Source organism: Barbatula barbatula (assembly GCF_947034865.1).
Source record: "Barbatula barbatula genome assembly, chromosome: 5".
Taxonomy (NCBI): Eukaryota; Metazoa; Chordata; class Actinopteri; order Cypriniformes; family Nemacheilidae; genus Barbatula; species Barbatula barbatula.
In genome coordinates this window covers 2,707,955-2,725,301 of record NC_136769.1, presented here as the reverse complement: position 1 = coordinate 2,725,301, position 17,347 = coordinate 2,707,955, and the positions used below count along the sequence as shown (strand labels likewise).

The following is a 17,347-nucleotide window of genomic DNA, read 5'->3' as shown; positions in this document are numbered from 1 at the left end:
GAAAACAAGTGAGATGTGAAGACAAACAACATGAAAGAGAGAAGAATGAAGACACAGGACACAAGAACAAGTTTGACATAAAGCTCGGTGTTGAATAAAAATTATGTCAATTCGTGTTGTATGCCAAAAATCCAGTTTCAGTTTGATTCATTATTTTATAGCCGTTCATCTTACTGACCACTGAAACATTGAGTATCTGTATCTGTCTGGAGATGTCAGTCATAAGCCCTGCAGTTCTTCTCAGTTTCCTGTATATTACAGACAGTAGCTTTACAGTGAGGGAGGAGCCGTGAACACTTCAGGTGAGAAGAGAAAGTGAAACAAAGTGTTCCTGTTCAATCCACAACAAACTCTCATCGACAGATTTTATTCACACACTTCAGACGATTGACAAAACACCAAATGTTGAGCTGAAGGTAAGAAACAGATTAAATGTAATTGACATTTATAAAGATAAACAGATCTGTGCAGTGTGGTTATGCAGAACTGTTCCCTTCACAATCTTTTCTATCTGGAATATGGCGTCTTTATTCTGAGCTTGTGTTTCCTCATTGACATGATGCTGTTGATCATTCTCTCCTTAAAATATTCATAGAAGTGCATCTCACTATCTGTGAATAAGTTCTTAATAAATTCAATTTGTGTAAATGATGTTCGATGTTTGAATGACTGCACATGTTTTTCTGATCGTATGATCAGTGTTGAGAAATACAGGACAGCATTACAGAAAGAAGTCACTGCTGGTGAATGTTACACTTGATGATGTTGAGAATCCAACTGTGTGTCAATAAATTAATAAACATAAATAAGTTAGTAAGTGACTAAGTGTTAACTGACACCATTTTTGTAACAGTACATCTGAGAAGTATCGATGCCACACAGTGTTGAAGTAAACAGGGTGCGTTTGAATGAGTTCAAGCAAATCAGTAAACATCCAGGGGAACAAAGTAAAGTTTATATGTATAGAGTCCTTGGGATGGGATTCTGGTGGAGTGTATCGGGAGTCTGGTGTGGGGTGATCAATGATGTCAGATGGGTACAGTGCAGGATGGGAAGTGTAGTCCTGGGGTATCGGGTAGATGGCTCTGGTGTGATGGGGGCTTGGTCAGTGAAGACGGAGCAGATGTTACAATTTGATTTAAGCCTCCATCTCAGTGAACCATGTTTTCCTGCAAGGAACATTTTTATATTAGCCTTTATTTCTAGAAGTACATTTTTATCAGTTTTATTGTATGTGAATGTTATTGTATGTATATGAAAAAGGTGATTTGTTGTATTTGTATAAACAGAATGTTTTTGTATATTTTTAAGCAGCTGCGTTTCGGAGTGATGAAGTTCATTTGTGTGATTCTGCTGTTTTTTGCTGGAATAACAGATTCAAGAGCAGGTAATAATACACACATTATAAAAACAGTTTTTAAACTATGTTTATACATTTAAAAGAGGTCATATGGCACGAATACTTGTCTTTCTGTGTCTTTTGTGTGTTATAAGTTGCCCATGCATGTATTAGACACGTAAAATTGCCAAAATCTGAAAACACGACATCAAATCTAAAAACAAAATTGCAAATCTAAAAACGAAATTGCAAATCTAAAAACGAAATTGCAAATCTTAAAACACAATAACAATTCGGAAATCAAAATAAGTCAGAAAACAAAATGAGTCAGTAAACAAAATATGTCAGAAAACACACAACAAATCAGTCAAACAGGAAAAGGTATTTTGTTGGAATGGGACGGCTGATGCTGATTCGCTGAAACTCCTGTCAATCAAGATATCCAGGCTTATGTTAAAATTTATAAGCGAAAACAATCGATCGCGTCTGTCACTCTCATCACAAGCAACAGGGTCACAGATTAAAGTACATATCATGTTATATGCAGTGGCGTAGCGGACGGGCCCGCAGGGCACGCACTGCGGGGGGGCCCCGCGTTGTGGGGGCCTCCAAAAAAATTACTCGAATAAATAATTAAACCGTTTTTATAACGTGAATGTATAGGACTTTTATTTTGGTGGTAATTGCAGCCTACCGTGTTTGGCGATTATGACCATATCCGTCGTCCTTGTTATCCAATCACGATTAAGAATTTCCGCAACTGTTTAGAGAGTGAAGCTTATGAGCACAAAATGAGTAAAAGAAAATATGTCAGCGGAGCTCAAAAACGGTCTAACCAACACCGAAAAGAGCAATTCAATGCAAAAGTACCGAAAATTACGCGTGCATTGACACAGCTGTTTCCCAGCTCAAACAACGTTTCAAAGGCTTGAATACAATAGCGAAACGATTCCGCTTCTTACGTCCAAGTGAACTCGTACATGCAACTGATGATGAGTTGCGTGCTTGTGCCGAAACATTTGCAGTGACTTACAACGATGATATTTCCTCCGAATTTCCATCACAGTTGCTTTCGTTTCGAAGTGCCCTACGTTCTGAGATAAAAAAAACTTGAAATGGGCTAATTTAAAGATCTTGCAGAGATACTGATTCTGAAGCATACATTCTACCAAGTGTCACGGATGTGGCTACAGCTCTGAAGCTTTTTTTAACCGTCCCCGTCACAGTGGCAAGTGGCGAGAAATCTTTTTCTAAACTAAAACTAATAAAAACCTGCATGAGAAGCACAATGAGCCAGGACTGACTTTCTGAACTTGCGATACTCAGCATTGAAAGCCAGCACGCGCGTCAGATGGACATAACAGACATTGTCAAGGACTTTGCGCAGAAAAATGCTAGGAGAAAGGGGCGCTTTGGAGGATTTTAAAGGTAATATATATTACCTTTATTGAATGTTAAACGTCATGAATCTTTGTTGTATACTGCAGATAGAAAAACTATTTTGACGTCATGTGCTCCCTTGCATTTTAACAAGTTAATTTAATTGCTGTTTTATTGTTGGTGTTTCTTTTATTTTTTTTGTGAAAAGTTCTTAATAAATAAATACGAAATAATTTGTTGATCTGTGTTTGAAGATTAGTTCCCTATGTTAGATAGTTGTTATACTTTTGTGGTTACGTTGAGATTTATCTATTGATGCCTTTTTGTTTACCCATTTGAAGCTATTGGGATTACCATTTGTTTGCATCCAGTTTTTCCTGTGGATCTTTGGCTCTGTGGCATTTTCTTCATTACTTGGGGTTTATTTTTCAATGTGGATAATATTTTTGCCTTTTATATTAAAGTTAATCTCTGGTGTCACTGCGTCTCCATCATCTTCTGGGTTCTAAGGACCTCTTGTGTTTTATTCAGTTAAGTAACGGTTTACCATACCGGAGACCTGGGTCCTGATATATATTGTTTTTATCTTCTGAGAGGAAGACGATCATGGATGGTTCACATGCAGTCTCCTTTCAGATGCATAATACGTGCTGCTCAGGGCGCATGAATGCAGGCTGAAACAGAGACGCATCTACTCCTAATGCAAGAAGAGCCTGTTTCAACTTTATTAACAAAATTTGCCTTTTAAACCTTAATCAATGAACATGTGCTGTATCACATGTGCATGTCCTTTCTCATAGTAACAATGAGCGTCATGGATATCTTGATTGACAGAAGTTTCGTCCAATCAGCAGTAGCTATCCCATTCCAACAAAATACCTTTTCCAGTGTGACTGACTTGTCGTTTTGTTTTCAGACTTGTCCATGTGGTTTCTGACTTGATTTTGGGTTTTTTATTTTGAATTTAGATTTGTTTTTAGTTTTCAGATTTGTTGTTTTGCACTTTTTGGCCACCGTATGAAACGCCTCGTGTAACCACGTCACTTCGTGGTTTGACTTGAATAAGACCGGCCAAATGTAAACGTAAGTAAGGTGTAAATCTCATTGTGTCGTCGCCACCGTAGCCATGTCGTGGAGACGCTGTGTTTCATTGCGAAAAGAAAGCCTCTTTGTTTGCCCTTCCAGAAGATGAGAAAACTAAAAACTAATTAATAAAATTTTATTTATAACACTGTTCCAGAACAGAACAATCTGAATATTCAAGTGTGTGCAGAGCATTTCACAGATGATTGCTTCACAAAACCTGGGAAAGATCAAGACCGGTAGTGCATGAACCCTTTTGTTAAAAACCACTACAACGCAAGGACGTGGCAAGCCGAATTAGCTTAAATGGTCCTCAGCATTACTCGTCGTAATTGCATTTTTACTATTTAAATTAGAGAGCACTATAACTCAACTCTTACTAGTAACAATTCGAATAGAGAGCTTTATAACTGACCAATCATCGCACAACTCGCTTTTCAGTGCGATAAGATTTGTAAAAATTCTGCGTTTTTCAGAGAGGCGGGGAAAGAGATACAAACATACATAGTATGTGAAAAATACAACGTTTTTTAACCTTTAATCATGTATTCATATTGCATTACATCTATAACAAACAATAATATTCGTTTTAGCTGTGTCATATGACTCCTTTAAGTCATTGCAACGTGTTAAAACTGATATTTCACATACACTGAAAACAAACAGTAATGATAATGTTTTACATGGACTGTTGTTTATCAACAAACTAAAGCCACACAAACCCAATGACATACTGTAAGAGTTCAGACATGTTTTCTGTCTCTTCTATCAGATGAGTACGAGGTGATCGGTCCTTCAGCTCCTGTGATGACTGTATCTGGTGAAGATGTGATTCTGCCGTGTTCTATCAAACCCAACATCAGTGCTGTGAACATGAGAGTCCAGTGGATCAGACTTGATCTCAAAGGCTCAATAGTTCATCGGTATGAAGATCATAAAGACATAAACACAGATCAGCTTCAGTCGTACAGAGGAAGAACTCAAGTGTTTAAAGAAGAACTAGAGAAAGGAAACACATCACTCAAACTCTCAAGAGTCCAAATCTCTGATGAAGGACTTTACAAGTGTTTCATTCAGTCTGAATCCTGGTATGATGACGTCAATGTTGATCTGAAAGTTGAAGGTGAATAAAACCACTGAACACTTTTTTTCTTACCTTAATGTGATGCACTGGAAGTTGTTTTATAATCTACAGTTTTTTGATCAACTTCTGCAATAAATCCCTGTGACTGTACTTTCACTCTTGTGTTTTGTTTGGTTGACAAATGTTCCAAAATCTCTTCAAAACCATAAATATTATTATAAAACGGTTAGTTTTGGTTCTTGATTCTGATTGGCTAAGTATGATTATAAAATACCCTAGTTTATAACGGCTGACTGCATTACAATAGCCTAAATATTAATTTACAGTGAGTACGGAAAGTATTCAGACCCCCTTAAATTTTTCATGCTTTGTTATATTGCAATGATTTGCTAAAATCATTTAAGTTCATTTTTGTTTCTCATTACTGTACACACAGCACCTCATATTGACAGAAAAACACAGAATTGTTTACATTTTTGCAGATTTATTCAAAAAGAAAAACTGAAATATCACATGGTCCTAAGTATTTTCCGTACCCACTGTATTTTATGAAACTTTGCTACGCATATGGAATAACCGTTTTATAAAAGCAATAAGCCCTGCGAGGTTACAGTGCGTTTTATAACAGCTAAGGTGGGATTTACAAGGCTCTTAGCTGTTAAATGCTCTGTAACCCACTGCTTCTTGGGGCTTGTTGCTTTAATAAAGTTAATGATAAAAAGCTGGTGCTGGTGAAGGAGCTCGTCCTTAAGATGGAAAAAAATAGTTTTCAAAAAATAGTATTTTTTGGAGGACAGTCTCTGTTTTTCTGTCGTTAGAAGAACAAAAGATTTTTAACAAGTTCAGAAATGTAATAATCAAATGTTCCTTATTCCTGTCTTGTGTAGCTGTAGGCCGTCTTCCAGTGGTCACTGTAGATGGGTTTGATGCTTCTGGTGGTCTTCGTCTACACTGTGAATCTAAAGGCTGGAACCCTGAACCTGATCTTGTGTGGCTGAACAGTGAAGGAGTCACTTTAACATCTGAATCTACAGACACACACAGAGATGACACAGATGGATTCAGTGTGAAACACATGATCACTGTATATAACACTGACACTAAATATCACTGCAGAGTCAGAATGAATCATCACATGATGGAGGCTGAGATCATCACATCCAGTGAGTACAGATTTATGTTCTGTATTTCCTTTGATCTCATGATCATTTCAAGCAGTAGAAAACATGAACATATTCATAACTGTACTCAATATAATCACTGACATCAGTTAAAGAGGTTTCAGGAGTCTCACGTGATCTTATTTTCATCATTTACTTTGACAGTTTAAAAGCAGATTATTTGATTCAGGAGACATTGTTTAGCTTTCTTCCCCAAACAGAAATGAGTCCTTATATATAAACATGATCAGCTGTCTTTAGGGGTCAATTGATGATGATGATGATGATGATGAAGATGATTCTTGACATTAAGAAAGTTTGACAGCATCAGATCTTTTGTATGTTTGTTTTTGTGTAACATAGTTTGCACTGCACTTGAGTTTACATGTAAAATATTGCGCTAAAAACATTGTGTAATTGTTTATATTTAGAATGAAACTGAGTTATTTTAGACTGTAAACATTGAGTCTCAGTTTTGTTTTACAGGTAAATTGTTTCTCTCTTGGAGATCTTCAGTGATTCTGATATCAGTTGCTGTTGTTCTCGGTGTGACTGGTGTGATACTGATCACTGTGTTTGTCTGTAAAAAGAGAGGTAACATTCATGTGTTTTATCATATTTCACTTTTATTAATACTGTATATATAGTGTGAAGTTAGTTAGAAATGTTGTTTATGTCGGCATGAGCCTCTCATGGTGTGTGTGTGAATGATGTTTGTTATAGTTTTAAAAAAGCAACTTTATACAGATTTAGATTCATCTTATCTTCAGTTAAGAATTTTATAGTTTTATCTCATTAACACTGCATATAGGAAGTTATAGTCTCTCTGATATTTGAACTGTGTTTTGACTTGCATAACCTTATATGTTTTGCTTATAGTCAATGTTTACTTGTACAGCTGCTGTAAAAAAGCGCTATATAAATAAAGCTGACTTGACTTGACTTAAACACACATTTGAGATATTTCACTTCTCAAGTTTTATGATCTGTGATGGAAACTAAACTAAACACACGATATACAGGATCAATACAGGACAATATACAAACACCATCATCACAAATTATAATAATATAAGGTGTTTGTTATTCCTCTTGTTAAGTCATAATTATATCATTTCAATGCTGTTTTCTCTTCAGAACGACAGAGAGAGAAACAGAGATTACAGAGAGAGAAACACAGATTACAGAATGAAGACCAGAGAATACTGAAGGGTAATTTTATCTCTTGGCTTGTTAAGTGATTGATAATTTGTTTTTTGGTCAACTGAGTATTTTAGGACTCAAATATTAAATATTCAATCTTTTCTAAATTTTTATGTTTGTATATGTTTCTTTTGTATTTTCTGTTTTCTATATATTTATTCTGTTTTTTCTTTACTTTAAATTTTCTTTAGAGCGTGAGACACTTACACAGAGAGAGAAGGGGACTGTAGAAAGCGGTAAATTGATTTTAAAGTCTCTATTTATTCAATTTATACATTATTAAACATCTTATATATTTGTGTTATCGATCATTAGTATAATTCTGTTGTGGACTCTGTATAACTCAATACTATCTGTGTGTTATAGTGACTTCACTGTTAAGAAAACATGCAGGTAAGTGAAAGTTTGATCACATGATTCAAGTGTTTTAGATCTACAGCTGTTACAGGTGATTGTTTGTGTCTCAATGTAAAGTGAGCTATAGGATCTTTATCAGCGTCTGAACACATGAACATGATTTAATGATTCACAACCTGATAGAGACACAGAGATACTTTATGAACTGAAAATCAAACCTTATAAATCTGATGTGAAGTGACGTGAGATAAGAATCATAAAGCCCAGAACTCTGATTTATCCTAGAAATGTTTCACAATAATTCATTCACAAACAGTGAAATATGTTCAGGTGCTCAGTGCATAAATGCATAAATTCAGATATGAGTAATGTAGTATTATGAAGTAGTTATTTTTGAAACCACCTATTTTAAATCTTATTTTAATGAAGTTTAAAATGCTTTGTGGTTCTGAGTTTGGAGATGAAGGTTCTTGAGAAACCAGCATGATCTCATGGGATTTATATGTATTTTATGAGGTGTTTTATTCTTATGAATTCATGGGATGTGAATTGTACAAAAGCATCAAATCATTAGATAAAAGCAAAGCTAAATTCTCACCCCTGACACCAGCGTCAATGAGCCGAAGCTTTTGTGAGATTATGAGAAGAAAAGAAAACATCAGTTAAATTCACATTTATTTCTAAAGTACTTTTTACGGTTTTGCATTGATACACAACAGCTATTTGATAATAAAGACTGAAGGTTTCATCCAATCAGAGCGTCGTTTAATAAATGACGTCAGTCAGTAAGAGATGCTCTGATGCAGGAGATTGATATCTCATCTTTCCTTCAGTAGTGGTTTTATGTGAGCGAGTTACTGACATGTAAGTTGTTTATTTCCTTTTATCCTGTGATGTTATATATGCGTTTAAAGTAGATTTGTGTACTTTATTGAGTTATCACGAGCTCGTTTTGCTCACCATCGCGGCAGCTCACGCTAGCGCCCATGCGCCAACATTTATCCGTTTATGTTTAATATAAGTAATGCATGAGTACGTTCATAGAGTGAGATATATTTCTGGATGGTGGTTTATATGGTTGTTTGCCTATATTTGTGTAAATATCGCGTTATGTGCCATTTCTTATATTGGATGTTACTGCCTGTAATGACACTATAATGGCTCTATGTGCGTCCCTTGAATGCCACCTTGTGGATTATCTAGGAACTGCAATAACTTTAATAACGTTACCAGTTTATTGCCTTGGTGAATGTTATTGATTTAGCTGTATATCTAATATTATTGTTATTCTTTATTATTTTCAGACCACTTACTGTTACCACTTATTGTTACTATTCAACCTGAATCAAGAGTAAACTACAAACTCTGCTTCAAATCTGAGTCGTATGTGTTCTACAAATCCACCTTTTCCAGTAAATACAGTCCTTAATTAATCCTCCAAAACAAAGACATAAGAAAATAAAACTATTGACTGAGGAAAAGAAATGAAAAGGAAAATGATAATTAATCACATATTATTTTATATCTTCCTGAGGACATACATGAGCACTACTAACTGTCTATAGGATTGTTATCTGAATATATAATTATAAAGTTGTCATAAAAAACTAAATCTCAGGACTAAATGCTTATTTGGGAAATTATGAATGTAAAAATGACTGAATTAATGACAACTGCATCAATTTAAACCATTGAAAATAAATCACAGTTTTTTAAGCTCATGACCCGGTTAACTTGAGCCAGTTGTTCAGAAAGCTACTTTAGATCCGTCCATTATGTTGTGGAATTTTCTTATTCCTTAATCTAGATGAGTCCATTTTAACAAACGCAATACACAGAGAGGTGAGGTTACTTTGCAAAGTATTTTATTGTCATTTAATCTGCATCATAAGCAATGAGATGGTGCAGAGAAAAGGTGTTCTTTCCTACTGGACACAGAGTATATATTTGATTCAAACGTGACACCCCCTCCCTTTGCCCCCAAGCAAGAATCCCGAGCTGGTTTATGAGAAGTGATGCCCGTTATTCCAAACAGAACATCTTGGCCTCTGCTCGAAGGCAAAGGCAGAGCGCTATGATGTGTATTGAGAACATAATGATAACATTCCGAAAACATAGAACATTTACATTTATTCATTTGGCAGAAGCTTTTATCCAAAGCGACTTACAAGTAGTTTTTTACAGTGTCACATTACTGCAGAGCAATCGGGGGTAAGGTGTCTTGCTCAAGGGCCCTTCAGTCATGACCTGCTGGCACTGAGATTAGAACCAGCAACCTTCTGATCACAAGCCCAACTCTCTAACCATTAGGCCACTTTTTATGTCCTTTTATGTTTATGTTATCTTTTTCACACCCAGACAAATAACTGGGGAGAGACGTAAGAGAACGCTTGTCATCATTTCATCTGAAGGATTGAACAGTAACACTTTATTACTCTATGACAGAACTATTAAGACTAAGAAAGTATTTACTTGTTCCATGAGGTTATTACTCATTTGGCCGCACAGAAAGCAGACATGCTGTCCAGATCACATAGATATACATATGTTGTCCTCACTGCACTGTAGCAAGTGCAGCTATACAACTAGCTAAACTCGTCCTCTCAAATGAAGACTCAAGTCGTGGTAAACTTTAGATGCTCTTTACTTTGGCTCTTTTTCTCATTTTACAAGATCAGAGTGAAAACTGTAACAAAGAAAACTATAAAAATTACCATTTAACTCTAACATGTGCTTTCTCATGTAAATAAGTGAAAATAAAACGTTTTTAAATGCAAGAAAAACAATTGCCTTCTTAATATAAATAATATTTTTATCGCTAACTTATGAATGTAGTTATGAAATTATTAACTTACGACGTTGCCTCTGTGGCGTTTACAGTGTAAAATACATGCTGATGAACACAGAAATAATCCCGCTAGCCTTCTGAAACTACAGACCAAAACAAAACCGTGAACTAGGAAACTTTACGATGAGACGAGCCCTTCAAATTAAGAGGCACTTCAAATTAAAGGTTCACACAAACTTATACATGAAAGACAACACAATACACATAAAACAATAGTGTGTGAAGTTCTGTTTTCTGAATGCTTCTTGAGTCTTTTGTAAAGTCACATTATATGAGACAAAGAGTCATAAAAGACTCAAAGACTGAAACTGTGATGTTGACGCTCTATAAAAACACACCAGAACAACACTGTAGATTTACTCTTAAAGTCTTAAAGGAATATTTCACCCAGAAATGAAATGAAACTCATCATTTACTCATCCTGATGTCATCTTAGATGTACAGGTCTTCTACTTTTCTTCATCTGAACACAACTGGACTCATAATAATGTAAATCTTTGACTCTTTCTAGAGTTGTATTGACACTGAATAGTGTCTCATATCTGTCAGGATTGTGTGTTTGTTGTTTTATGATCCACAATCACACTCAGTATTGATCATCTGTCTCACATGATGAGAACACAAACAATCATTCACAATCTGAGAACTTAATGATGAAATACACTTTATATGAGACATAAATATAACATGAACATGTCGACTTAAATGTGTTTCTCTTGTTGTTCTTGTCATGTTGAGTTTGTTTATCATCTCTGTTAGTTTGATCTTTTATTATATATCAGTTCATTTACTGTGATTATGTTTTGTTTCTAGAAAAGCACAAACTAATATTCTTATTCTCATCATTATGACATCATTCATGTGTTAAACAGACTAATATTCTCATCATTATGACATCATTCATGTGTAACAGACTAATATTCTCACATCATTATGACATCATTCATGTGTTAAACAGACTAATATTCTCATCATTATGACATCATTCATGTGTTAAACAGACTAATATTCTCACATCATTATGACATCATTCATGTGTTAAACAGACTAATATTCTCATCATTATGACATCATTCATGTGTAAAACAGACTAATATTCTCACATCATTATGACATCATTCATGTGTTAAACAGACTAATATTGTCATCATTATGACATCATTCATGTGTAAAACAGACTAATATTGTCATCATTATGACATCATTCATGTGTAAAACAGACTAATATTCTCATCATTATGACATCATTCACGTGTAACAGACTAATATTCTCATCATTATGACATCATTCATGTGTTAAACAGACTAATATTCTCATCATTATGACATCATTCATGTGTTAAACAGACTAATATTCTCATCATTATGACATCATTCATGTGTAAAACAGACTAATATTCTCATCATTATGACATCATTCATGTGTTAAACAGACTAATATTCTCATCATTATGACATCATTCATGTGTTAAACAGACTAATATTCTCATCATTATGACATCATTCATGTGTAACAGACTAATATTCTCATCATTATGACATCATTCATGTGTTAAACAGACTAATATTCTCATTATTATGACATCATTCATGTGTAAAACAGACTAATATTCTCATCATTATGACATCATTCATGTGTTAAACAGACTAATATTCTCATTATTATGACATCATTCATGTGTTAAACAGACTAATATTCTCATCATTATGACATCATTCATGTGTTAAACAGACTAATATTCTCACATCATTATGACATCATTCATGTGTTAAACAGACTAATATTCTCATCATTATGACATCATTCATGTGTTAAACAGACTAATATTCTCATCATTATGACATCATTCATGTGTTAAACAGACTAATATTCTCATCATTATGACATCATTCATGTGTTAAACAGACTAATATTCTCATCATTATGACATCATTCATGTGTTAAACAGACTAATATTCTCATCATTATGACATCATTCATGTGTTAAACGGACTAATATTCTCATAATTATGACATCATTCATGTGTTAAACAGACTAATATTCTCATCATTATGACATCATTCATGTGTTAAACAGACTAATATTCTCATCATTATGACATCATTCGTGTGTAAAACAGACTAATATTCTCATCATTATGACATCATTCATGTGTTAAACAGACTAATATTCTCATCATTATGACATCATTCATGTGTAAAACAGACTAATATTCTCATCATTATGACATCATTCATGTGTAACAGACTAATATTCTCACATCATTATGACATCATTCATGTGTTAAACAGACTAATATTGTCATCATTATGACATCATTCATGTGTAAAACAGACTAATATTCTCATCATTATGACATCATTCACGTGTAACAGACTAATATTCTCATCATTATGACATCATTCATGTGTTAAACAGACTAATATTCTCACATCATTATGACATCATTCATGTGTTAAACAGACTAATATTCTCATCATTATGACATCATTCATGTGTTAAACAGACTAATATTCTCATCATTATGACATCATTCATGTGTTAAACAGACTAATATTCTCATCATTATGACATCATTCATGTGTTAAACAGACTAATATTCTCATCATTATGACATCATTCATGTGTTAAACGGACTAATATTCTCATCATTATGACATCATTCATGTGTTAAACGGACTAATATTCTCATAATTATGACATCATTCATGTGTTAAACAGACTAATATTCTCATCATTATGACATCATTCATGTGTTAAACAGACTAATATGCTCATCATTATGACATCATTCATGTGTTAAACAGACTAATATTCTCATCATTATGACATCATTCATGTGTTAAACAGACTAATATTCTCATCATTATGACATCATTCATGTGTAACAGACTAATATTCTCTCATCATTATGACATCATTCATGTGTTAAACAGACTAATATTCTCATCATTATGACATCATTCATGTGTTAAACAGACTAATATTCTCATCATTATGACATCATTCATGTGTTAAACAGACTAATATTCTCATCATTATGACATCATTCATGTGTTAAACAGACTAATATTCTCATCATTATGACATCATTCATGTGTAACAGACTAATATTCTCTCATCATTATGACATCATTCATGTGTTAAACAGACTAATATTCTCATCATTATGACATCATTCATGTGTTAAACAGACTAATATTCTCAACATTATGACATCATTCGTGTGTAAAACAGACTAATATTCTCATCATTATGACATCATTCATGTGTTAAACAGACTAATATTCTCACATCATTATGACATCATTCATGTGTAACAGACTAATATTCTCATCATTATGACATCATTCATGTGTTAAACAGACTAATATTCTCATTCTCATCATTATGACATCATTCATGTGTTAAACAGACTAATATTCTCATTCTCATCATTATGACATCATTCATGTGTTAAACAGACTAATATTTTCATCATTATGACATCATTCATGTGTTAAACAGACTAATATTCTCATCATTATGACATCATTCGTGTGTAAAACAGACTAATATTCTCATCATTATGACATCATTCATGTGTTAAACAGACTAATATTCTCATTCTCATCATTATGACATCATGCATGTGTTAAACAGACTAATATTCTCATTTTCATCATTATGACATCATTCATGTGTTAAACAGACTAATATTTTCATCATTATGACATCATTCATGTGTTAAACAGACTAATATTCTCATCATTATGACATCATTCATGTGTTAAACAGACTAATATTCTCATCATTATGACATCATTCATGTGTTAAACAGACTAATACTCTCATCATTATGACATCATTCATGTGTTAAACAGACTAATATTCTCATCATTATGACATCATTCATGTGTTAAACAGACTAATATTCTCATCATTATGACATCATTCGTGTGTAAAACAGACTAATATTCTCATCATTATGACATCATTCATGTGTTAAACAGACTAATATTCTCATCATTATGACATCATTCGTGTGTAAAACAGACTAATATTCTCATCATTATGACATCATTCATGTGTTAAACAGACTAATATTCTCATTATTATGACATCATTCATGTGTTAAACAGACTAATATTCTCATTATTATGACATCATTCATGTGTTAAACAGAATTCTTCATATTTTAACAGTGAATGTGACTCTGGATGCTGATTCAGCTCATCCTCGTCTCATTGTGTCTCATGAGGGGAAACAAGTGAGATATGAAGACAAACAACATGAAACAGTGAAGAATGAAGATACAGGACACAAGAACAAGTTTGATGAGCGTCAATGTGTTCTTGGAGATGAAGGATTCTCTTCAGGGTGTTTTTATTATGAGGTGCAGGTGAAGGGGGTAGATTGGTGGCGTGTGGGTGTGACCAGAGAATCTGCTCAGAGGAAGGGCTGGTTTGATCTGAATCCTCAGAATGGATACTGGACTGTATGTTTGAGATACGGGTATTATTGGGCTGGTGAGAATCGTGTTGATCTTTCTCTGAGTGTGAAGCCTGAGAGGATCGGTGTGTTTGTGGATTATGAGAAGAGTCGAGTCTCATTTTATTATGTGGAGTCCATGTGTCATATTCACTCTTTTACTGATCAATCTTTCACTAAGAAACTATATCCTGTTTTCTCTTTGGGTTATTATTTATATTACAGCTCTGGTTCACTCATCATCTGTGATCTCTCATGAGATCTGATAAATATCTGATCTGAATATAAAGGGAGGAGAGAATAACAGACAGAGAACAGAATAAACATGTTCATGAACAACAGGATATTGTGATTGTAAATTCTGGTTCAGGATTAAAGACGAGGAATATAAACTCATGACTTCAGTTTGTCTTTATTCATGTTAAATGGAGACAATAGATGAATGTGTGTGTGAGACTCAACATTATATCAGTATATGAGCACAGTTAAGAACACACTGTGAGAAACATCTGTGTCAATCTTTCACTTTTACTGTTACTTCATAAATCATCTCTTCAATGTGTTTATTCTTCATTACTCTTTTGTCTCTTTCTTAGTTCTTCATTAAATCTACAGCATGTTTTCTCCCAAACATTCACTTCTGTTCAAAAGTTCAGAGTCGCCCATTCTTTACATTTGAGGATAAAAGTAAACTTTATAAACTAGATTAACAAATATTACAAAAATATAAATGAAAAGTTATATTTGATCGTCTTCAGACTTTGTGTAAAATGTGCTGAAAAGTTTTCTCGTCATTTTATCAAGCAGTTTCTTAAAGGGATAGTTCACCCAAACTTATATTTCTCTGTGTTCATCACAACAAAGACATTTATACAGAAACTCAAAGTTGAGTAAACGATGACAGAATGTTTATTTTTGGGTGAACTGTCCCTTTAAGGATTCACACTGATATGCTTTTAGAAACATTAAAACTCTTCAGGATTAAAAGACTTTTATGGTTACAGGATTAATCTCAGTATAGTGATCAGATGTGTATGTATTGTCACTTTGTGAAGTCCTCTGAAGTCCTAATGAAAACATTATTGTGTTGAATCATTCTTTACTTTAATAAAATTGTTTTAGTTCGTGTGATGAGTTTTGCTTTTCTTCAGTTGAGTTTCTTCTGTCTGATCATCATCTGCTCAGTGTTTCTGAATCTGTTCATATTGTTTTGAGTTTATTTTGTGAAGTTCTGTGACGGATCTCACTGCAGTTTATTTGCTTTTATTGTTCCAGATTCACTTCATAGGACTTTGTGTTATAATCTCAATATTTCAGCACAGTTGAGTTTCCCAATAGGACATTTGACAAATCTGATCAATCTGATTAAAACCAGCGACTGGAGAGACGGCTGACAGGAGGGAATCGACCGAAAACAGATTAGATTTATTGTTCCAGATTATATTTGTCAAAGTTTAAAGTTTTTATTGTGATTGTATTGTGATGCTGATTCTGAATACAAATAACAATAGATCTTGATTCATTATGTTAAACATATTTGTCATGTTTTTACATCATTTTTTTTACTTGTTACTTATTTTTTCAGTTTATTGATATTCATTTGGTTTAGTCTGTTTAAATAAGTAATACAAATGGATTCATTATAATCGTGTATGTCAGACTATAAATAATTAAAGTAATAACACAGAAATCTCACTTCATGTTGTATATCTGAGCCTGTAGTTTATTTATCTCTTGAGATATTATGTTTTTTAACTGTTGTGTTTTATGTTCCTAATGGTGTTGTTTTATTTTAAACATTTAGATTTTCACATCTTTTATCCATAAAATAGCCTCCAGATGCCTGTGAGTTATTAAACAACTGTATCTGTCTGAAGTGACGTCTGGTTCAGAATAATGACAGATTATTTTAATGAATTCATACATTGAAGTGTAGCTCAGATCATTGAGAAAAATATCCGTAAATGCAGAAGAAATGGATTTAATTCTTTATCTTCATTTCATCTATTGTCTAGATAGAAAAGGAAACTTATAGAAGAAGCTGAAAATATAACAGTCGAGCTACAGCATCTTTCTGATCTAATGGGATCTAAACTAACTCTGTGCCCGTCCCCGGATACAAACACTGTGTCATGATCTATAATGTCAAATGCAGCTTTGATCTATGTTAGACATCATTTATAACTTTAACAAGCACGTGTTCTGTGTTATAATAGAGACTAAATCCTGACACATTTTATTTGTTGATGTTATTTTCTGCAGGAATGGACAAAATTGAGTGAACACAACTACTAAATTCTTCCAGATTGGAGATGGATCTATAGTTTGATAAATCACTAGTTGTGTTTTCTTCATTAAATGTTCATAATGGCCAGTTTGAGATGTTTTGGCACATGATTCAATAATATTGAGGAGATGTTC

The 17,347-nt window shown here is 33.6% G+C and overlaps 1 protein-coding gene across 1 annotated transcript; it reads left to right on the top strand.

Moving 5' to 3' along the window:
* The first annotated feature begins 301 nt into the window (after positions 1-301).
* LOC306893688 (butyrophilin subfamily 1 member A1-like) lies at positions 302-16,620 on the top strand. Its single transcript, XM_079455639.1, has 9 exons — positions 302-416; positions 1,315-1,387; positions 4,575-4,925; positions 5,774-6,049; positions 6,533-6,640; positions 7,184-7,258; positions 7,441-7,485; positions 7,616-7,642; positions 14,641-16,620. Exons 2-9 carry the CDS (start codon positions 1,330-1,332, stop codon positions 15,183-15,185), a joined length of 1,485 nt encoding a protein of 494 aa, XP_079311765.1. The 5' UTR covers positions 302-416; positions 1,315-1,329; the 3' UTR covers positions 15,186-16,620.
* Positions 16,621-17,347: the final 727 nt, after the last annotated feature.

Excerpts from the sequence above, each read along its gene's own strand:
- LOC306893688 (XM_079455639.1), top strand. The coding sequence starts at position 1,330 with ATGAAGTTCATTTGTGTGATTCTGCTGTTTTTTGCTGGAATAACAGAT. Across the intron at positions 1,388-4,574 it reads AATAACAGATTCAAGAGCAG|ATGAGTACGAGGTGATCGGT; the intron begins GTAATAATACAC and ends CTCTTCTATCAG. Across the intron at positions 7,259-7,440 it reads AGACCAGAGAATACTGAAGG|AGCGTGAGACACTTACACAG; the intron begins GTAATTTTATCT and ends AATTTTCTTTAG.